Below are 22646 nucleotides of genomic sequence, written 5' to 3' on the forward strand. Positions count from 1 at the left end.
TACTTTTGTTCTTCCTTTGTTAAAGCATTTCATGAATTACATGTTAATCCTGGCTCTCAAAAGCAGGCTCAATTAAATCCAATCCTGATTATGACTTTAGTGACAATGCCATCCCATCACTGTGCTACAGATGGCCTGGCTGCATTTGATAGGGGTATTCAGAAGCTGGTTAGATGTCGTTGAAAAATGTCTCCATCTGCTGTTGCTGCAGTAACTAGTTCACCTGGTAGGACGTGAGGCTCGAATCAAATCAGATCAAGTTTCTGTTTATTGCATGTTTTTAAACAACCTGTGCATAAAGTCCCCAAAGAAAAAGCTCGTACACATTAATAATACAAGTTAATCAGAAAGATGAAAGAACATATTTTAAAATGTGCACAATAATAAAATTCTAGAAATTTTCTGAAGAAATTTTAAAGGGGCCTACCAAAGTGTGCCCGTCGGTTTGAACCCTGATGCTCAGCAACTAGGCTATGGTGAATTAAAATGTAGTCAGTAGCATGTGGAGAATCAAAGCATTTTGACTAACATGCATTTACTGCATCCAGTATGCAAACATTAATGTATAAGTAAAAATTGGTCAAAATGCTAAGGTTAGCTTAAATAATAGAGTTCAATAATAAAATCTTACTAAACTGCTTTGGATTGAGCGCTTTTGTGAGCACAGCACTAAGTAGGAGCAAAGATGATTATTGCTCTTTTGTCAAGGATTTGATTTCAACATGACAAAAAATAATGGGTCAAGAGAAAGTGAATTTAAACATTTTCATATTATATAGTTCTTAAAACACTGCCCAGAATAATCATACAGAGTAAGAATAGTAAGGACACAAGAATAGAGCCTCGAGGGACTCAACAAGAGAGCTTCAGAAGCAGAGAGACTTTCAACAAAATGTGCAAGAAAAGTTTTACTGGAAAGATAAGATCTCAACCACACTAGTACAGAACCTTTAATATAAGCTATGTGTACAGCTGTCTCTTAAGCTTAAGCAATCACCTTCAACCAGGAGCAGCACTTGTACTTCATCTAACTTCACAAGGTTTTAGCAGACAGAGATTTTTGCTCTTTCCTCTTTGCATAATCTCTCCAGAGTCCTGAATCCTCTCCTATGCTCTCTCTTCAGATCACTCTTTTTTTTTTTCCTCTCTTTTTGTACATCTGTGGACTGAAATGGCTATAAATGAAGCTTGATCTTATTGTGAACCCTTTTTTCTGTTAATTTGGCTTTATTTTTTTATATCCTGTTGGAAGATCAAATGCAACCAAATTTCCATTTTCGGGCATATACTAATATTTTAGGTTTTATCAGATTGAAGCACAGGGATTTAGTTAAAAGTTCCACAAACTTCACATGTTTACATTTATGATGGTGGGACAGTAAAGGCTTTTTACCGACTCCCAAGCATTTGAATGGTATTCAGATATCATCTAATGATTGGGTGAACTTGTTGACACCAAGAGTTTTCTTTCTACGCCCTTAACATTTTCTTTAGCTATTTTCTAAAAGGAATCCATCTAAGTGTTATTATATCTACACTTCTGGAAAATAGGTTATGAAATACTAGAAACAATATCCTAGATATTACTTAAACAAGTAAATTAAACTAAGAAAAATGTTACACTCACTGTCTATAGGCTCATTAGGAGTAGCAATATTTGCTTCAACGGTTACTTTATAAAACTTTTTTTTTTTGAAGGATTTTTTTTATCTGCATAAAATGAATAAATGTTTTCTCTTTCTTCACAAAATTTCTGTGTGACCTTAAGCTGCTGCAGTAACGACTTTACCATCTTTACAATATAAAGAGGGACAGTACTGTTCAAAGTGTATATTAGTGACAATATTGTTCAAATTACCACAATAAAATTGGCTGAACACATATAATAGAGACAAACACACAATGATCTGTTTGCAGGACAAACAATTTACTGACAATAAGTGGAAAATAGCTTCCCAGAGGGTGGATTCATAGAAATGTGACAATTTCACAGGTGTTCATATGAAGAAGTCCACAAAGGTACACAATCTGCCTTTCACTTTATAAAGGTAAACAATAAAAAAATGTCTGGAACTAATGTATAAAAGGGGAAATATACAAGAGGTTTTACAGTGAGGATGGAACAATGCGCAGGGCATAGACTGTATTAAAGTCCTTCTAAAGTCTGTGTACAAAGATAATGTTCTCTGCATCCATGGGGTCTTCTTCGTCTTCTGCTGCTACTACACAACAGCGTACTGCTGATACAGCAGCTCCCGGATCTTATAGTAGTCGTCACACAGGCAGCCTTCTAGGCCGATGCGTCCAGGCTCCGTCTGAGCAAAAAGAACAGAAAGATTCACAGGTCACCTCAGCCCTAAAGCAATGAGGTTGCATCTCTCAGCAGAGATAAACAAACCTTGTGCAGCAGATCGCTGCAGAGAAAAACATCTTTACATCTTTGTTCCCTATTCTTTCATGGAGACGCTTTTTTTTTGTAAGTGTCTCATGAATTCAGATCAAGATTTCCCATTTAAATAGCATCTGAACCATCATCGTTACTAGTCGCAGCGCTCTCTGATTTCATTTTCTGTATTGCAACTATTTTAAGTTCTTGTCAATTATGCAGTTTGTTGTTAGCATCCTGGCTTCAGCTTGTACTTTGGTTAAATCCTGGTTGATGTTTTTGTGTCTTTCACCTAAGGTGAGATATTTTCATGTTCCACTGGTGATTTTATATTCTACTCAGGTCATCTCTGTTTGCTTCTCTGCCTCTTAAGATAAATCATTATAATTGTACAGGCCTAATGAAATGATTCAGCTTTCAGTGTCTTATAACAAGTCTGGTGTCAACTTGAAATCTTTAAAAAAAAAAAAAGGCTTCCAACGTGATTTTTATATTTAAATTTCTTTAATTTTCAGATTGAAATTTTTGAGCCAGTTCCTAAAGTTGAAATACAAAATTCCAGAATAAAATGAGAAGATATTCAAAGTTTGAATATGGAATCTGCTAAAAGAACAATTAAACAGGAAGGAAAGAAAAAAAAAAGGTTGTTTTTTTTCCCTTTCGTTCTCCATTTTAAGAGGAGAACGCATGAAAAAAACAACAACGGATAAAAAAGTTGATGGACAAAATAAATTGATGACACATAAGTTGATCGCCAGATGCAGGGACCCAGAAATTGATTCCTGGAAATCCAAATGTTTCTCTCTTCCACTTTGTTTTAATATACTTATTAAAGAATTACAACAATTATTTCTCATGTCAACTTCTTCATCACCAATTACTCAGGCTACTTTCCATAACAGCAGCCTGTTGTGCTCAAACTCAATGCTTCGTGAACAGTGATGATCAAAAGGAAAAGCTCGACAGGCTGCGTCAAATGACAACAACTGAACAATCTGTGGTGCTGAATGTCTTCTATACTCTGATTGCTCAGAAAGAGGATATGGATAGAGGGGTTGGACGCTCACCCTGCGGACGGCCACCACATTGTTGCACACCAGAACTCCACCCACAAATTCAGCCTGGATGCCCTCTCTCAGTAAGACCTGCTTGAAGTCAGACAGCCGAGGCTCGTTGATGAACACAGACTGATGGCCTGAAATCTGAGGAGAGGAGGAAATATTTGACTCAGTTAAACTGAACTTTTAATAGACCATTCTGAACATATACATTTAAAATCACAAGATAATATCGTCTCGGGGATCTCAGCAAGTCAAATGACCTGTTTTAGAAATATTTAGACTTAATAAATGCAAATGCAAATGTTAATGTTGAATTTATAGAAAGTACTCAGTGCTGTGTACTAGATGGCTATCCTAACGGAAAAAACACAGCTGCCCACCTCAGTAGGAGGCAGCGGCTCCAGAGTGGGAATGACGTCGCTCTCCTCCGACATCTCCTTCTCATCCTCTCCAAACAGGTTCTTCATGGCACGCTGCGCCGCCACGGACGTGGCGTTGTTGTCGATGCCAAGCTCGGGGGCGGTGTCCATGGGAACCTCGCTGTCCTCCGCCTCCTCTTTCACACCCTCCTCCAGCATCACGCCGGTGTCCACCTTGGCGACGCGCATGTCCAGCACACCGTCGATCCAGGCCAGCTCCGTGTCTTTGGCCTTGCAGAACTGCAAAGAGCTCACCAGGGAGTCTTTCAGCCGCACCTTTAAGTTCAAATAAAGGGAGAGGATTACAGGGTTTCTGCAGGTTTCACCAACTTAAATTTAGGACTTTTAAGACCATTATGAATAAAATGTAAGACTTGTATCATGACAGAAGTGTACAAAAGAAAACTGCACATTTTAGATAGTAATAATCACAAGATTCTTTGCACAGAATGCATGTAGCATCATGCAGGTTGGCAACAGAAATGAGCCAGTAGCGACGACATACATCATTCAGCCACCTGGCAATGATTTACAAAATGCTATCTAGCTAGCGAGGGTCTATTAGCATCTAGTTAGCGGTAGCCTCAACCACCCGGAGTTACAGAATGGAAGCAATCAAGCTTTTGTCTGACAGAAAAGTCCCACAAGAAAAATGAACTACATAAAATATACAAGATTAAATACTCCTGACACAACAAAAAGATCAGAGATTACCGTATTAACACCATGTTCCAAATTATTATGGAAGTGATATTTTCTCAGTTTTTCTTAAATGGTCAATGCAAATGATGGTCAGTATAATTTTCAAGTCATGAACTATTACAGTATAAATAAAATTTTACTGAACAAAGCTCCCCATGAGAACAATTTTTTTTTCAAAAATAGTAACTCAAAATGCACTGTTCCAAATTATTATGCACAGCAGATTTTCTAAACATTTTATGGATTATAAAGGACTGCAAACTGTCATTCTTTGAATGTGCAGCATTAAGTGGTCACATGTACTAAAATCAAAAGCTATTTCAATCAAAAACATCTTAACAGACTGAGTTGCATGTTAACATAGGACCCCTTCTTTGATATCACCTGCACAATTCTTGCATCCAGTGAACTTGTGAGTTTGTGGAAAGTTTCTGCTTGAATTTATTTGCAGGATGTCAGAAAACCTTCCCAGAGCTGCTGTTCTGATATGAACTGCATTCCACCCTCAGATCTTCTGCTTGAGAAAACTCTAAAGGTTCTCAATAGGGTTGAGGTCAGAGGAAGATGGTGACCACACCATGAGTTTCTCCCCTTTCATGCCCATAGCAGCCAATGACACAGAGGTATTCCTGGCAGCATGAGATGGTGCATTGTCATGCATGAGGATGATTTTGCTACGGAAGGTACAACTCTTCTTTTTGAACCATGAAAGAAAGTGATCAGTCAGAAAGTCCATATACTTTGCTGAGGTCATTTTCACACCTTCAGGGACTCTGAAGGGGCCGACCAATGATTCTCTCCCCATGATTTCGGCCCAAAAATGGCTCCACCACCTCCTTGCTGACATCACAGCCGTGTTGGGATGTGGTGGCCATCCACCACCAATCCACTACTGCGTCCATCTGGACCATCCAGGGTTGCACAGCAGTCATCAGTGAACAAGTCTGTTTGAAAATTAATCTTCATGTACAGCTGGGCCCACTCTGACCGTTTCTACTTGTGAGCTCTGGTTAGGGGTGGCCGAATAGTAGAGTCATGCACCTCAAGCCTCTGGAGGATCCTCCACCTTGAGGTTCCAGAGGAACCAGCAGCTTCAAATTACTGTTTGCTGCTTTGTACGGGCATTTTAACAGCTGCTCTCTTAATCCGATGAATTTGTCTAACAGAAACCTTTCTCATTATGCCTTTATCTGTACAAACCCATCTTTGTTCTGAATCAGCCACAAATCTCTTCACAGTACGATAACGCTTCAGTTTTTGTTAAATATCTAATGTTTTCGTACCTCGTCATACGGCACTGCATTATCTGATGATTTTAGTCAGCAGAGATCCTTTCTCTTTCCCATATTGCTTGAAACCTGTGGCCTGCTTAATAATGTGGAACATTCTTCTTAAGTACATTTCCTTTAATTGAGCTCACCAGACCAACTAATCAACCCAGCTCTCTGAAATTAATTATAGTGATTCAAAGAGCCCTGACACACACTACCATCTATAAATTTAATAGCACAACAACAAAATTTGATCTTTATGACACTTAAATCCAGTTTGCATAATAATTTGGAACATGGTGCAAGGTAAACTTACAAATTTTACAATGAAGTTAAGACATTTTGAGGGAGGCCTTAATTTTAGATACATGAATTTAAAACTTGGAAAGACACTGCGGCGAATGGGAAGGTTACACAGCTAAACAAAAGAAATTGAGTTAATGATTCAACAAATGCAACTTAAATTAATTTATTTTAGCAGCAGAAGAAACACACAACTCATAGTTGAACTCCTCTACTTTTTGTCACAGTCTAATCTCAAACATTATGTGGATTTTATCTAGACTATCAAACCTACCAACAACACACAGAAAAAGTTCTCTAATGGGCATCTTTAAAAGCAGATTTTCCTGAGACTGACCTGGTAGATGTGTGTCTCGCTGGTGGCGTCCACAGTCTCCTGCAGTTTGGGTGTGTAAACTTTGATGTCTTTGCTGAAAGCTTTGCAGGACTCAGCCAGGTCCAAACTTGCTTCTGGTGGCCCGTGAACGATCACAAGCTGTCTGGGCTTCATCTGATTTATGATCTTCTTTATGGAGTCGCCATCAGAGCGACCTTCGTAGTCTATATACGTCACCCTCGCTCTATAACATAGAAGAAGAACACAGGGTCATTGTAAGAGTTTTATAGATATTTATACTGGCGTGGTTCACTTTGTGAGTGATAACGCACCTTATTTCAAAATTCTCAACACTTGAGACACATTTTGTAGGAACGACAGACAAATCCTGGTCCATGGGTTCGTCGCCATTTGTCAGCCCAGATTCCAGTTTGCTCTTCTCCTCTTCTGTGGCTTGCAGTTCAGGAACCAAAAAATCTTCAATCCTTTAAAAAAAACAAACACAATGGGTTACTTGGTGATTAAAAAACAGAATCTCCACTTTCTTCGATTTGCATTCAGACTTCAGTACCTGATGACTTCTCCATACTCGTCCCATTTGATTCTCTCTTCATGCACCGGGAACATGGGATATGACTTTTTGGCCTGTTTGAAGAAGCTTCCTTTGCGGCTCCCCTCTCCCTTCATCATCAGGTCATGATGTTTGGTTTTCACCGCAGCCGGCTGATCCAGATCGTCTTCCATATCGCTCTCATCGCTCGAATCCACATCCACCCTGAAAAAGCCATTAAAAAAATTGTATTCTATCTAAAGTTCTATCTTATAACTCGTACGTCATATGACATATTTTCATTTGTAATCAGGGGTAAATATTTGAATTTCTAGTACTTTTACTAGATCAAAACGTATACATTGTGGGACTTTACTAACCTCTCTTCAAATACAATAATTAACTTTCACAAATATTTTACTTAATAATTATATTCCATGTTAAAAAAAACAACACCCCGTAACCGTACTTTAAAGATTCAGAGATTATTCAAACTTACTCTTTGGCTTGCTCCAGTTTTTTAGCTGCTTCTTTCTTTATTTTCTCCTTTTCAAGATACTCGTCCAGCTCCTTCCCTTCCAGTTTTACTCGTTTTCTGACCTGATGTGAAGAGAAGAGTTAATTATGATTCTGGGATGCTGAAGCATAGACATAAATGGCACCAATTTTCAGGGAAGATTCTGCATGAAAACCTCCCTCACCTCCAAATCCAGCATCTTTTCTCCAGGATTGTCGATGAGATAGCGGGCCAGGGTGCCAGGCGTGGTGCGGTAGGTAAGGATGATAGAATTTTTAGCATTTTGGCACCACTGGGTGAAGAGCTCCCTGGAGAAGCCAGACTCAAGGTCCGGTTGGCTGCAAAGCACCACCTTTGGGCTGGGTACCCGGGCCAGGTCTGCCAGACTGTGGCAAAGGTTCAAGTGTCGGAACTGGAACGGATTGTTCCTTTTGTCCTCAAAACACCTCATGAGTTTGTCACTCATCCACTCCACCTACAGAGATGGGTTTGGTTTTTACACACAAACAAATAAACGTAAGTGTGATAAAACTAGAAAAACAAATCTTATAATAAAGATGATGGAAAAACCCTAAAACACTCCAGCAAACAACAACAAGACATTTTTAATTCAAACCTCAGTTTCAAGACGCACTAAATCATTAACCAGAACTGAATTTTATCATTAGGAAAATATTTCCAGAGGAAGGCCAATGTTCTCTCAAACCAATACAGACAACAGAGTCATTATTCCATGCTTTTGTTACTCGCAGATTGGATTCCTGCTCTGCTCTTTTGTCTGCAAAAAACAATTACAAAGTTGCAGTACTTAAAAGTTCAGTTGCTAGACTCTCTGCTATGGTTACCTGTTAAACTCAGCAATTAATTTGAAGCCATTGTTCTTGTTTGCAAAGCTCTTAATGCTCTTAGAAGATCTCACTTATACTACAAAGATTACTAGACACAGCTTCCAGAAATACTCAGATCTCTGTGTAGCTGTTTATTAAATATTCCAATAGTCATAAGTAAAGCATATGGCGAGGCTCTGGAACATCTTTCCATTACTTACAGAGGAAGAAAGAAAGTTCTTAAAAGCAAACTGAAGACACATCTTTTCAACTTACAATTTTTCTGAGATCTTAAAAGACACAATTTATTATTCTGCAATTTTTAAATAAGCATATAACTTTCAATTTGAGTTTAAGAATATTTTTAACTGAATAGCTTTATTTCACATCTTTGCAAAATAAAGACAAGGATATTTTACTTTCGGCTGTTTAGCTATTTTGCGTCAGTTTTCATTTTACAGCCATGTTTTGTTATATTTCTTAAATCACTATTTGCTACAAACTACTTGTTGTAGATCTAAGGAAGAAAACTGATCACAACAACATTCATGCTCATATCTGTGCTACAATTGAAATACTTAATGTCTTTGGGACTTCATTAAAACCAAAATTGAATTGTATGAAAGTGTGATACTGATTGGTACCTGGGACTTGGAGAACTCCACCACGTTGTAGCTGACGTTGTTGAGCAGTGCTAGCGGGTAAACTCCGAGCCCAGCATCCTTCGTCCTCCAAATCTGGTCGAGGAGCTGCGCTAGCTCCAACACGCGGCCGGCCGTATCCACGGCAATAAGGACATTACCATTACCACGCAGGGTCTCCATTACGTTTGCTTTGTGGGTATTAAAGGAGGATGATGATACAGCCATTAGTAAAGGCACAGACAGAGTTTTCTATATAGTCTCATGTTTACTGAACTGAAGGTGCTTTTTTACTGTAAAGACTTCTGTGCGTATTACGGTACTCACTAAGCAGCTGCTCGTCTCTTTGTTTGCGGCGTGGCTGTACATAAGCAGCATTGAAGGAATCTGTAATGAGTAAAGACGGTCGACTAATGCTCTCCAGTGTGCAGCCGTTAAGGTGGCTGGAACAGACAGAGAAGAAGAGTGCGCAAATTAGCAACTGATATGCGGCCTAAGATCTTGCTTACACAAGTATGTTTTTGTGTCTGTTTACATTTCTCTCTTATGATTGAAGTCCACTGCATAAACTATTTCCTCCTCCCCGTCCTTGACAATTTTCCAAATGGTGCCTCCGATCATGTGTCCGGCTGGGAGCGGAGTGATCGACAGACCATGCCCCTTTCCTGTAACACAAAGAAAATTACTTTTTAAAAAAATCATCTTTTTATGTAAGGTTATAGAAAATGGGGAGTCACTTGATTTTCATCTCACCTTTCAGATTGACAATCTGTGAGTATTTCAGCTGCTGGATTTTATCAAAAGCACTGTCCACGTCATCCAGGGTGAAGAGCGTGAAATCTTCACTGTTGCTTCTTGACTAAGAATAGGAAAAGAGCATTCAAGGAATCAGTTCTATTCTTGCGCTAAATAAAAGTAAGACACTTATTTACCTCTAACCTTAACTTGCAGTACTGTACCTGATATAGATCGTACATGAACATCTGACCCATTTTGTAGACAGGAATGGTGGCATAGATGGTGCAGTTCAGACCCAGTTTGCCCACAGCATAGGGCAGGGCTCCCAAGTGAATGGGGTCAGGGTGCGACAGCAGGACTGCATCAACCTGGTGAACATATCTGACAGCAAAAATGCAATACAGAGATAAAAAAAAAAAAGTTAGAAGCTTCTACAAACAATTTAGATTTAGCTCCTGAAAGTTATTCTGAGTTTTTCATAATTTAGCAGTCAATAAGATTTTCTTGAAATGTAACTTGATTTAATTTGATTACATTTAAAAAAAAAACAGATTTCCGCAATGTAGAAAACCATTTTATCACTTGATGCACAGTCAATATATTTGAAAAGCACTATGGGTGCAAACTCAGTGAGTATCTCAAACATTTTTTTTTGTGGTCCACAAGCACAATTTATAAAACATTTTTTAGGGTGATTTTTTTTTTTCTTTTTGAGGAACACAAGATTTTGAATCCTGTCCTTTTTTGAGCAGTGATTCAGGGACTGGTGTAATTTGACCCATTTTCAGGTATCGGTCAGAACTCTGGCAACAGCCTTTTGGATCAGATGCACCTTCCTGATTTAGTTTTTATATCAAACAGAACATGTACGAGAACAATAATCTAACCGACTGAAAATAAAAGAATACTCACCGCTTCATGGCATCAATAATGTCCATTGAGAAGTTCTCGTCCCATCCACAGTCCAGGAGGAAACGAAATTCATCCACCTGAAGCAGGTAGCAAAGAGCCGATTCCTCCTGGACCCCCGACACGGCTGTCAGCTTGATAATGGAAGTCATTTTTCCTTTACTTTTCTCAACAATAGCACAAACCCGTCTTCATCAAACCAACTTTAAGTGATGAGTGTCTATAACAAAGGCTAACTATAAAGAATCCTTCAAGGACACACAAAAATGTTTTTTAAAGCAAGATTCCACAACATGGAAAACAACGTGAGCTGCATGAGAATAAACGTAAATATATCTAACAAGATTAAACATGAATCCAGTTTGACTTTGACAACGATTGTTAGCCGTTTACCGGGCAACGGCTATTTAGCATGCTAGCTACATGCTAGGTAGATAACTAAAAGAAGGCTGAAAACATCAAAAGGCGACAGAATATAACATCAAATAAATATATCCTTCTTTTGAGTATAAGAAAGTAACCTTAAAGTTAGTATTTATTATTACTGCAAAATCAAGACTTTTCTGTTAGCGGGTTTGAAGCGGCCATTTTGGCTGCTACGTCATAGGTGAAAGGGTAAAGAAACGTACCAAAGAAAGTCATAATAAATCTGTGTGAAAACAGTAAATAGGACGTTGTCGGACTATATTGAATGAATTCTGTAGAAAACGTAGGATTAACTTGTGTCTTATTGTAAATAGGTTTCGAACAGAATCCTTGTAACCTTGTTATCGTTTAGCATAAGCACGTCGTTGATCCATACTTGGTACAGTCCAATGTCCTTCGCTTAGAGAAGGAAGACCTGAAGGCTACTGTTTGGTGTTAACATAAGGTATTATTTTAAAGCTTTCCGTTCATTTTCTTCCTTATTGTGTGCTTTCAATTGGTCTTACAGATTTATCTCATTGAAATAGATATTGATGCAAAAAACAATAATCTTTCTAACATATGACGTTAGTTGCTAATGCCAGTTAGCTGCCATGTTAGCAGTGGGTGAATTTGTAATAAATATAGCTTTGCGTCATTTTTGCTGGATTTCGTTGGTGGTCAAATAACCAAATAAAATGATATGCCACTAAATTATGCCACAAAATCCATTTAATGGCACAAAAGCCATGAAATGGATTTTGTGGTTGATTGTAATAGATCTACATCCAAGTTTGCTTGTCATTATCAAAACACGTAAACATATGATTCCTCTTAAACCCGTGTTCTAATAAATATTAAAAAACTACTTAAAGATCATTAGAGGCTCCTCATTTACTTAGTAGTATTCGAAAGTGGACCTAAATTAATTCTAGTTTGTTTTCAGGACTAACAAACTTCATCAAAGCTGTGAAATTGAATCTTTTTACGGATTTTTATGCATTTCATGGAGGGGTTTAGAAAAGCATTTGTAGAATAGCCTGAAAACATCTTCCTTTGACCTCAGGTTGTTTTAATGGGGAAACATTGAGAATACTGTCTCGGAATTTCCATTACACATTTAAAATATTTGAAACGATTTGTGTTTTACATTTACAGCATCTTGAGTTGAATTTAGGTCCAACTAAAATTAAAAGCATTTGTGCATTCACAGGTGTATAACAGACAAGTATTGTAGGGATGATGGAAGTAAAACGTATACATAATAAACCAAAAACTTTTTACTTATCTTTATTTTTCAATAACACTTTTGGAATGGAAAATTAAAGACACTATAGAAACATCCTGTGTAAACCTTTATATTTCAATGTTAATATTGTACTCCTCATCTAAGAAACAAAACTCTGCAAAAATGTAACATTGTTTTTGCTTATCTGTAATTATTGCATCATTCTTAAAAGGGAAATATTTCACTCCACTGTCACCTTGTTGCTTACTCAGGATGCAGTAAAGACAAGTTTCGATGCAATTTGCTGGCTTCCTTAGACATTTTGTTACTGACGGGGCTAAATTTTAAAAATTTGGAATAAAATTTCTGCTGAATTAAATTAAAATTGTTTCAGTGTCACAGTCCTGCGATTAAAAAGAATGAAAATGCCTTAGGATACCATATTTTGTGATTTGATGTGAATAAAATAGTGTTCATTTAAATAATAATAATAAAAAAACATTACTTTTATATACCAACATCTCAGATCAGTCCCTCATCTTTTTCCCTGCTTTGGTTGTAGGAACCATGGTCAAATTCGCATTACCAACCAGTGTGAATTGGGCACACATATTGGTTCCCATGGGCTTTGTGATTGGATGGTACCTTGACAAACAACAGGACCAGAAGCTGACAGCATTCAGAAACAAGAGTGCACTGTACAAGAGGTAAGAACTGTAATTATTTTTGCCTCAAGTCAATTTTGAAAATGCAAACTGTATTTCAAGTGATAATCGTAACATATTTTGATACAATCTTATGAACGTTGAACCTTTTGTTCCCTGCAGAGAGTTGAAACCTGGCGAGGAGGTGACCTGGAAGTAGACGCTTCACTGCTTGTAAAGTTCCATCGGTTTAAGTGTGAATGAATAATGATGAGTGGCCCTCAAGCTGTAGTGTTGAAGGAGACTGATGTACACCTTATTTTGAGTTGTATCAACTAAAATAAATAAAAATGTCTGTTCTCAAGAACTTTTTATTAACAGGTGTGTTTTTTATGCATCAAAAAATCTAGAAAAGGCGCATTCATGAGACCAAGTATTATGGTGTAGATCTTATTTTAAACAAACATTCAATTTTACAATGTGGTCATTCTGACTGAACAGCTGGTGGGGCCTGAAGAGGTTCAGAAGTGTGGATAATTCCCTTCTCAAAAAGAAGTTCAGCCAAAGCAATCTGGGAAAAAAGCATCAGCAATTAATACATAACTCATATATTCTTTGTCAGTAAATATTGCTGCAAATAACATAGAATCCTACCTTATCCTGAACAGAATCACAAGGCAAAGTTCCCACTGTCACAAAGTTGGGATATGAATGGATCAGAAACTCAACAGCATCTGTGTGCTGAAAGAAGTAACAAAAAATAACGTAGATGTAATCAGAACAATGTGCAGTATAAGAATTAAGACGCACAAAACAAACATACCTCTGTTTGTATTTCAATGCTCTTGGGCTCCTCTTTATGGTAAACTCTGGAGTTATCTATGGTGTAACAAAGGTGCACGGCATCTCCACCGTATAGTCTGGCACAAAAAGAAGAATCGGTAAGATGTATTTTTGCTAAATAAAAATAAGAGAGAAAAAAAAAAAGGTTTTGCTGTTGTACCTGGCACACCCTGCACGAAGCAGCTTGATCTTGGTCTGAGTAGTGATGTGAACACCAACATTCTTAACTTTGCCATTTTCCCACCTAGCCGGTGCTCCTTGCACGCTGGTGGCCAGTTCATCTGAGAGCGATGAGATCAATTATTGGAACCTCAAGCTGTCCATTCATGCATAATCTCATATGTTACAGCACAAACCTGGAGTGAGCACAGGAGGCAGGCAGTCGTGGAAGAATTCTTTGGCTTTCTGGTCGATGGCAGCGTCCACCGGGGCAAAATTCGGGAGTTTCTTTATCAACTTCTCAACCCGAGACAAGAAAATTTCCCTCCGTGGGTCCACCTGCACAAGAACAATTTCACTCACTAGGAGTTGCAGTTTTGGTGAAAAGTTGCTAATTAACTTATTATGAGCATAAATGTCATTAATTCAGGCATTTTAAGCTTGTTTGAACCATTCTTTATACAAGGTGGCATGATTGTACCACACAATTGCAATTATTTTTAAAAACAAAACTTTGGTCCACAAGTCTGAATTTAGAGTGGAGCTAAGGAAATGCTTATATATTATTAAACAGACTAACATTAGCTAAAACTTTTTAAAAATCCACCAACCAATGACAGTAAACTTTATAATTTCCAATCAGAACAGTGAGTGTTATTCTAGAATCACACTGATTGGTACAAAAAGAGTAGTTAAGGTGCAGCTTACTGAGAAACATTTAAAATGAAAAAATAATAAAAATGGTGGGGGTGTACGTGTTTGTGTTTGTATAGATTACATAAAATTCCCAAATTTCACAACTACTCTTCCAATTTTTGTTTTAAAAAAATTCTTAATTATGTTACAAGGAAGTCCAGAATGAGTTAATATAGCAATAATGACCTTATCTGAATTTTGCACTCCCATGTAGGTCAGATAGTTCAAAGGTAAACCCCGTCTAAACTCCACATCTTCCTCCATTGCCACTTCTAATGCAGCAGGAATGACCTAAACATGAAATCACAAAATATTAAATCAAATAAAACAGCTGAACCACTTTTATTTTTTATTTAAAAATGTATTACACACAAAGCAGTAAGGAGTCTACATCTACTTGTTCTATATTTTGAATGTTGCAACACAGTAATGCGGCTTCCTGCCAGCTATGTTGACTGCGGGACCAAAAGTGCATTTACCTTCTGCAGCAGGTGGCCCCAGCTGTTTTTCTGGTATGAGGAGATGGTGATGTGCAGAGAGTGCGCGTCTGGTAAACAGTTGCCCTGATGGATGAATCCTCGAGGGAAGAAGAGGAGATCCCCGGCTTCCAGCACCACGTCTAGGATGGGCTTCCCAATCTCTGCCTGGTCAAAATTTGCTAGAAAGGAGAACGCAAAATGTCCGATGCATTCTCATCAGCCACAATATCAAATGTGCTGCATGTCAAAAGAGTTGATTCACTTCTATTGTCATAAAATTAGCTTGTTTTTTCTGTGAAACCGGTTTTGGAAAAGGAATAAAATGCCCTGTTTTCATTTCAGATGAGATAAATTATGTCATTGGAAAAGACCTTTTTGGTACTTACGGCTAGAGAGCACAGGCAAGACTTCATCTTCGGACCTAAAGATGTAAAACAAACAAAACAAATAAACAAAAAGTTATTTCTCCCACTGTAATTACCCCAAAATATTATTTATATAATTGATACATATCTATCAGAAATTTAGTCAACAATCCAAAATGTTGGCTGCTCTTGCCTCAAATTACTTCCACTTTATATATGTATAATAAAAACTGATCAAGATGTTTCAAAAGAATGCATATTATTCAAGAATTTCTTGTGTCAAAAATAGAGTACAATTTTGAAGTTGAAAAAAAATCCGAAATGTGTGGCATGCCTTTATATTTAACCCCCTTTATTAATGCATATACAGTACAGACCAAAAGTTTGGACACAACTGTGTGTCCAAACTTTTGGTCTGTACTCAATACAGACCAAAAGTTTGGACACACTTTCTCATTGAATTCAATGAGAAAAAAAAAGATTTTTTTTTTTTATTGTTATAGAAGAATAGATGAACTTGAAGCTTTTTGAGGAGTTTAAACCTTAATGAATTTTACCTCGGATTGTACACTCGCCAGTGTTTCTTCCCTTCCAGCTGAATCACGAAAGCTTCAATGTCGTCATAATGTGGAGCAAAACCCTGAGTTCCCGGAGGCGTCAGATATCTGTTCGAAGGAAAAATGCATTTAAAACTGAAACAAACAAAATAGAAGTTTGAAGCAAGCAAGTTTTTTCCCTTGAACTTACACATTGGCTCCTGCCATGCTACCAAATTTCTCCTGGAGGATGGAAAGCACATTCCACACCGTGGAGGAGAAAGCCTGAGGATTCAGGAGGCGCACAGAGCAGCCACTCTACAGGAAAACAGATGAGAAAATATCAAGTCATTTAAATATTTAGTACAATAACTTCAATAAAATGTAAATTTGTATCTCTAACTTCTTCATGGATGTTATCTTATAAAATATGATAATTTCTTAATGCATTCCTTAGAAAAATTGCAGCTACAAAATGATACCTAAACGTTATTAGGAATACTTGGACTCGGTGCATAAACAAACATAAAACCTGAACTGTTCCATTCTTACATCATAAAAATCCCACACAGTGAACGGCAGAGCTCTCCCTGGTGGGTTGTGCGTTTCCCTCTTGCCATTAACGTAGCTAGTAATATCCAGGTTCACTCCATACTGGACATTTTCCTTTAAGAAAAAATACACAAATTCATAAAGCGTACTGTTTGTTGATGCAGACAGAAAAAAAAGTGGGGTAGATTTAAGTTTTTGCATCATTTATAAACTGAGAAAAACGGATATTTCAATTTTTGACTCACTGGTCACCAATTAAAGGTGATCATTGGCGACGGATTTGTGCATCGTTTCAGAAAATTACCTTTCTCAATATACGGTCAAACTCAGCTGTTGAAAACAATCCCTTGTAGTAATCTGGATTCTTGCGCTGAACGTAGACAGGCTTCTTTTCCCATGTTTCTCTTCACATATAGAAAAAAGTCAAATAAATTACCATCAAGGAAACAAATGAGGCAAAACAAAAATAAATAAATGCATACTGTATGAGATTTTGAAGTCCAAGTAAGAAGATACATTATATATTTTCCAAGTTACTTGTGTTGTGTTTGTCACAAGCACATTTTCCCCAGTAAGCATTTAGAAACATTTGGCAAATTTGCAACTAAATAGCATAAGAAGCCCTCAAGGCTCCATTGATTGTTTGTGGGGAAAACAAATGCTGGTCCATCTGATATGATCCCAGTAGGAGAAATTGTAGGACAAACAGCTGAAAATATAAATGCTGACGATGGCAAAAGCTTTACAGAACACACTGTGCTTTCCACAGATGGAAGCACTGACCAAGAATATGGGGACAAGTGCGCCAGCAGGTCACTGCATATCACAGCATTTTCTCACACACACACTCCTGCAAACCTGCTGCAGGTAAATCCAGACGTTTAACCATATCCACTGATAATAGCAACCTTTATGTGCTATTTAATAATAACAGAAAATTTTAGTGTACCATGATAAAGAATGCAGAGTTCAACCTTCTTGGACTTATATACAGTGAAGCATCACCAGGATGTGCAGAAAAAAACATTACTTTTAGATAATCCAGTTCCTTGCAAAAACATTATTACCACCAACTTGCTGCATTTAAATAAAAGTATGAAAAGTACGCCATCTATTTCTATTCTGCCCTATTTAGTCTGATATTCCTAAATGGACTTCGGTGTAACCAAAGTGCATCAAAAGTGTGTAACTTATTATTGATGTAAACACATCTGTTCTCTGTAGATTCTCAGACGTTTTTTGACGAACAAACAGCATCATGAAGACCAAGAAACAAAGCAGACAAATGATGGATTAATATGGAGCTGCAGAGCTTCCCAGGTCAGCTGGAAGAATCTGCCAGCAGGTTATGAGGTAGTCACTTCAATGTTCTGGTTCTATGAAAGAGTAACGAGAGAGGAACACGTAATGACATCCTGATTGCAGCTCTGTAGTGGGTAAAGCTAATTAGATTAAATTTAACTGTTTCGCCACCATGCAAAACCTGATGAACATAGGGGAGTGGCAGAAAACTGATGCAGCAAATCATTCTGGACGTACCAACTGTATAGTGACACATTGTAGTGGCTGTGAGGGTTTAATTAAATGCAGAGCATCTTACAAATCATGTAGCATCATGCAGACACTTTACCTGAAGAAGTACTTGGCAGGAACGGGTTTGAGGAGCCACTGGAATAATTTGCTGGCTCTCTCTTTGCTGTTGTTAACTCTGGTCAGTTCAGTGAGCACAGCGTCCAAAGACTCTGCAGTTACGCTCTCCTCCTTCTGATGCTGCTTTAACAAACACAAAGGCCCAATCTGATTCGCACACACACTCAACAACACTGGTTTACTGTCAAACACTGAGCAGATGCTTACAGTATTATCTGGTCCAGTTTTCTTACTCTCCTCTTTATTTGCCGCCTTCACGAGTTTATTGCGGATCTTCCTCCTCTTGGCCCGAGTTTTCTTGACAATAGCAATTGCAGGCCCATTTACTTTTTTCTTTTTCTTTTTTACTTCCACCTAATTAGAAAAAAAGAGGTTAATACAAAGTGCCACACAATGACGATGCATACGATGCGAACTAACACAAATATCAGTTATGTGTTCCTACAGCTACTAAGCCATACACATATAGATATATTCCCGTCGGGTATTAATGAAGCCTGTACACACACACCTGTACCCGCTGGCAGGGCTTCTTAGCCGGAGGGGGCAGCTCTGGCTGCAGAGTCTGATACAAAGCAAAAGCAGACATGTGTTTACTCTCCATGCGCTCCACACTGAGTCTGTTTCTGCTACAACTGGATTGGTACGTCTGAGCTTTAGATAACTCATTACTGCCACCAACAGGACGGAAGCTCGAAGGAGGACCGAAGCTCACGCCAAAATTTTAAAATGAAACAACAGGCTAATAATAATGTATCATAAGTATAATTTATTTAGTTTTGTTTATTTATTGATTAAAAAATATTTTCTTATTGTTATTCCACCACTTCAGCTGACTCCTTTTTGGTGCCAAGGAGCAGCGACTCCACTTTGAGCCCTCCCAGTATGACAGAGCTCCTTAATGGAGGAAGTCTGTTTCAGCCACGTGTATCTGGGATTCTTCCAGTCATTAATCATATCATAAGAACATAGGGGAGGGTCTGAATCTAGGCTGAGCTCTAACCTGAGAGCTTTACTTTTTGGCTCAGCTCTTTCTCCACAACAGACTGGAGCAGTACCTGCATTACTGCAGATAAAGCCCCGATCCATATGTCCATCTTCTTTCCCTTCCTACTATCACTAATAAATACACCAAGATTAAACTCAGGCAAAGATTGACCCTGAGTCTAGAGGGAGCATCCCACCTTTTTCAAGTCAAGATTCATGGCCTCAGACTTAGAGGAGCTGACTCAACTGCAAACCACTCTGGTGTATACAAAAGGTCCTGGCCTAAAGAAGCCACCAGAACACATCATCAGCAAACAGCAAATATGAGATCCTGAGGTTGCCAAACCAGTCACCCACCCTTTCCTATGCCTTAAGATCTTGTCAGTGAACACCACAAACATGATCGGTTACAAAGGGGCAGTCATAGCAGAGTCCAACGCAGACTGGGAGCAAGATCAACTTTACACTGAGAATGTGGGCACAGCTCTTGCTTGAGACATACAAGGATCGGATAGCCTTTAAAAGCTATCCAGACACACCATACTCCCTCAGTAGTCCCCACAAAATACCTTCTCCACATCCACAAAACATCCTTATCACAGCATAACAAATACATACTAACCATTATCAGCAATAACAGTTACTAAATTAAGTTAGTTCATTGCGAGTAAAAGTGTATTTCCTTTTTATATATTTTTCCTTGTTAACAGTAGCATATGTAGTAATTTAAAATGTATTTGCATAAAAGGGATTTCACAACATTTTTTTGAAAACACCAAAAAGGAAAATTAATGAAAGTATAAACTTTTGCACATGGAAGTTAAAGTTAAATTCCAGTTTATTCTCTCCTTATGTGAAGAATAATAGAAAAATAGATTTGGTTTATGGTTTTTCATTTAATTGTTAATGACGTCAATCTAATATGGTATTAATGGATTAAGATAAAAAATAGGGAAAATCATTTCACACCTTTTACAAACTTTTCTTAACAATTACATCTAATTGATGCAAACTGTGCAAATAACAGCCAGAATATAATTGAGCTTGAGTTTGGTAGGAGAAATGAAGGTCATAGAGTTTAACAGCTTCTAGGAGAAAGGACATATAAAAGCGCTCCTTTGTGAACCTGGGATGCAGCAGTCTGTCAGTTCAACATCATCATATTATTCATTCATATTATAGAAACATTGTCATTGTTATTTTAGCCAAATATCTTCTGTCTGATCCCATCTGCACTGGGCTAGCTTTTTATTTTAAACATTCTACAGTTTATTACTTTAGCTAAAGTTATTACGGAAGCCCAGGGGGCGCAGATTGCAGACTCCTGGTCTACAGTGCGCCAGAAAAGTGGATCTCAACCAGACCGAACACCAGGGGGCGCAGTTTCTCCACTTTTCCACCGCAGCCTTTAATGGCACTGCTCTACCTCGTTTCCCAGAATGCCTCACTGCGTTCAGTCAGTGATGTTTGTGCAGCCGTCGCTCCAACAATGCAGCTTTTAATGGAGCTGTGAGATGGAAACGCAGCAACACCGCCAGACTGGCCGGGGACCGTAGCCACTCAGATTTAACACTCACACTTCTCACTATCTCTCCGTCCACTTGGCGGAGGAATTAGCCTCCATTTCCAGGACGCACTTTCTGCTGGAGGTGAGTAGCCTTTGAAGCTAATGCTGATCTTGTATCGCAGGACAGAGTAAATACATTTTGTTGTGACCACTGCTGGCTAACACTGGCTAGCTGTTCGGCCAGATGAGGCGGTTTGTGTATGAACACCTCCTTTTATCTTCAGGAGGGTAATATAATGCCGTTTTGACGTCGTTCTACTCGAGGTGCTGGTTATGTTACTGGTTTGAGTCAAAGGGTGGATTATGAAGAGGGTTTCTGTAGCAGCTGCAGGAATGTTTCGCTCTGATTTTAGTAGAAGCATACGTCAACCAGCCGGTGTAGCTGCTGCTGCTGCTGCACAGAGATGCGGTCTGCTGCCTAATGTATATCCAGGCTGCAGCTTTAAACATTTATCCTTTCTACAATAACTCATACTTGACCATAACCCCACATTCCCCATACCTACCCATTTAACGCTCCAGTATGCTGTAACTGACAACATGCATAATGGTGAAATAGGCTCTTCAGCTGACTTTACTGACACTACAAATTAAGTCAGTTGTTAAAGGAAATTAAAAGAGGGTTATAGTACACTGTCAATTCTGCAATTTTTTTTGCAAGTTATTCCGTTAACTTATTTGCCATAATTAAATTACCCATTAACTTGTGTTTTGTTAGTTTGTAAAGACCATCTTTTTCTTTCCCTTTCTAAATTGTTTTTTGTGTCAGACACATTGAAATCCCATTAGAACAGATTAAGTTTTGCACTCCCGCGGTTGTAATGTGACAAGTATTTCAGGCACTTTAATTGAATATTCACAATTTTTTTGTAATGGCTTATAATACGGAAATGTATTTTTTGTTATTGCAAATTGGCCCCATTTGTTACAGACCTTTTTTCTCACCCATCAGTCGCATAGCAGCCCAAAGTCTGGATATCACCTGATAGTGCTCACCTCATGTCATTTGCATGGTGGAAATAAACAAATGCCGCTCAAACCATCTGGAAATATTTTTTTCAGCACAGAGAATATCTATTTAGCACAGAGCAGGTGCAGGCCAGGTGTTATTATACTACACAGTCTGAGTAAAGGGCGAATTTGTTCAACGGTTATCTTGGTCTGCGCTGTTTGGTCAGAGTTGTTTGCTCGCTGCAAGGTCAGTTGATCTCAGGGACCCTCAAACTAGTTAACAACTGGAGCCTCACTAGAGTTTTTTTTTGTTATTTTTTGTTTGTAGAAGTATCTTTACATTTTATTATTGAGCCATTCAAAGTGCACTCTAACACTGAGCCCTATCTATAGATATGCTTGGAAGTAAGAAAGTCAAAAATTAACCATATGTCATGTACAGGCTACGCTAGGGATTGGTTTTTTGAATCCTGTATAATTCTGCATAGTCAATAGTTTGTGTAAGATGCTGTTCTGGAATTGTGCAGTTCCTGGTTGCTGCATGTTGAAGTAACTTAGTTCTGATCTGTTCTTTTTGCAGACCTCTTTTCATAATTTTTTGGATTGAGAGACATTATTTAATTTCCCTTTGGGTTAAATGAAATGTTTTTTGAGTTTGAACTTGTATGCTTTATGAAAAATTATTTCCTTTAAACTATCTTGTTTGTGCGAAAAGTGGGTGTGTGAGACTGAATTAAACACAACTCATGTTTGGATTTTTTTTTAAATCAAAAAAGTTCCCTTCGTGTGTTAATGTTTCTTTTGCTAGAAACACATGGCAGCAGCAGTGTGTTATCTAAGCTACTGTAATTGGACTAATTGGAATGAACTTTCTGTTATTTTATTAAAGTAGACTCACACACTGAGACCTCAGTGTGTGAGTTTTATGCAAGTTGGAAAATTAT

General features: G+C 38.1%; 4 protein-coding genes across 5 annotated transcripts in view; 2 read left to right on the plus strand and 2 right to left on the minus strand.

Annotated features, from left to right (window-relative positions):
* Nucleotides 1–1906: 1906 nt before the first annotated feature.
* On the minus strand, nt 1907–11221 carry cpsf2 (cleavage and polyadenylation specific factor 2). The gene is made up of 14 exons (XM_032585570.1): nt 10644–11221; nt 9953–10112; nt 9747–9852; nt 9529–9658; nt 9321–9436; nt 8997–9184; nt 7710–8000; nt 7508–7608; nt 7030–7233; nt 6791–6943; nt 6480–6702; nt 3828–4142; nt 3454–3588; nt 1907–2315 (listed from the first exon to the last, which is right to left on the minus strand). The coding sequence occupies exons 1-14, from the start codon at nt 10790–10792 to the stop codon at nt 2223–2225; spliced, it is 2364 nt and encodes a 787-aa protein (XP_032441461.1). The 5' UTR covers nt 10793–11221; the 3' UTR covers nt 1907–2222.
* Nucleotides 11222–11347: 126 nt separating this feature from the next.
* On the plus strand, nt 11348–13285 carry ndufb1 (NADH:ubiquinone oxidoreductase subunit B1). Its single transcript, XM_032585573.1, has 3 exons — nt 11348–11511; nt 12836–12980; nt 13101–13285. Exons 2-3 carry the CDS (start codon nt 12841–12843, stop codon nt 13135–13137), a joined length of 177 nt encoding a protein of 58 aa, XP_032441464.1. The 5' UTR covers nt 11348–11511; nt 12836–12840; the 3' UTR covers nt 13138–13285.
* riox1 (ribosomal oxygenase 1) lies at nt 13273–18821 on the minus strand. 2 transcript variants are annotated; one of them, XM_032585572.1, is made up of 15 exons: nt 18709–18821; nt 18405–18551; nt 18178–18317; nt 16852–16951; nt 16548–16661; nt 16207–16313; nt 16017–16124; nt 15481–15515; nt 15095–15273; nt 14802–14906; nt 14117–14258; nt 13921–14041; nt 13741–13837; nt 13572–13658; nt 13273–13488 (listed from the first exon to the last, which is right to left on the minus strand). In XM_032585572.1, the coding sequence occupies exons 1-15, from the start codon at nt 18799–18801 to the stop codon at nt 13402–13404; spliced, it is 1662 nt and encodes a 553-aa protein (XP_032441463.1). In that variant the 5' UTR covers nt 18802–18821; the 3' UTR covers nt 13273–13401. The 2 variants fall into 2 exon arrangements, with proteins under 2 accessions (XP_032441463.1, XP_032441462.1); XM_032585571.1 differs by having other exon boundaries at nt 18178–18320.
* Nucleotides 18822–20637: 1816 nt separating this feature from the next.
* extl3 (exostosin-like glycosyltransferase 3) overlaps nt 20638–22646 on the plus strand; it is a 30575-nt gene continuing 28566 nt past the window's right edge. Inside the window, exon 1 of the mRNA XM_032585080.1 lies at nt 20638–20833. The gene's annotated coding sequence lies outside the window, so the exon portion shown is untranslated. The remainder of the gene's footprint in view (nt 20834–22646) is intronic.

The sequence above is a fragment of the Xiphophorus hellerii genome, chromosome 15, assembly GCF_003331165.1.
Source record: "Xiphophorus hellerii strain 12219 chromosome 15, Xiphophorus_hellerii-4.1, whole genome shotgun sequence".
In the NCBI taxonomy this organism is placed as follows: Eukaryota; Metazoa; Chordata; class Actinopteri; order Cyprinodontiformes; family Poeciliidae; genus Xiphophorus; species Xiphophorus hellerii.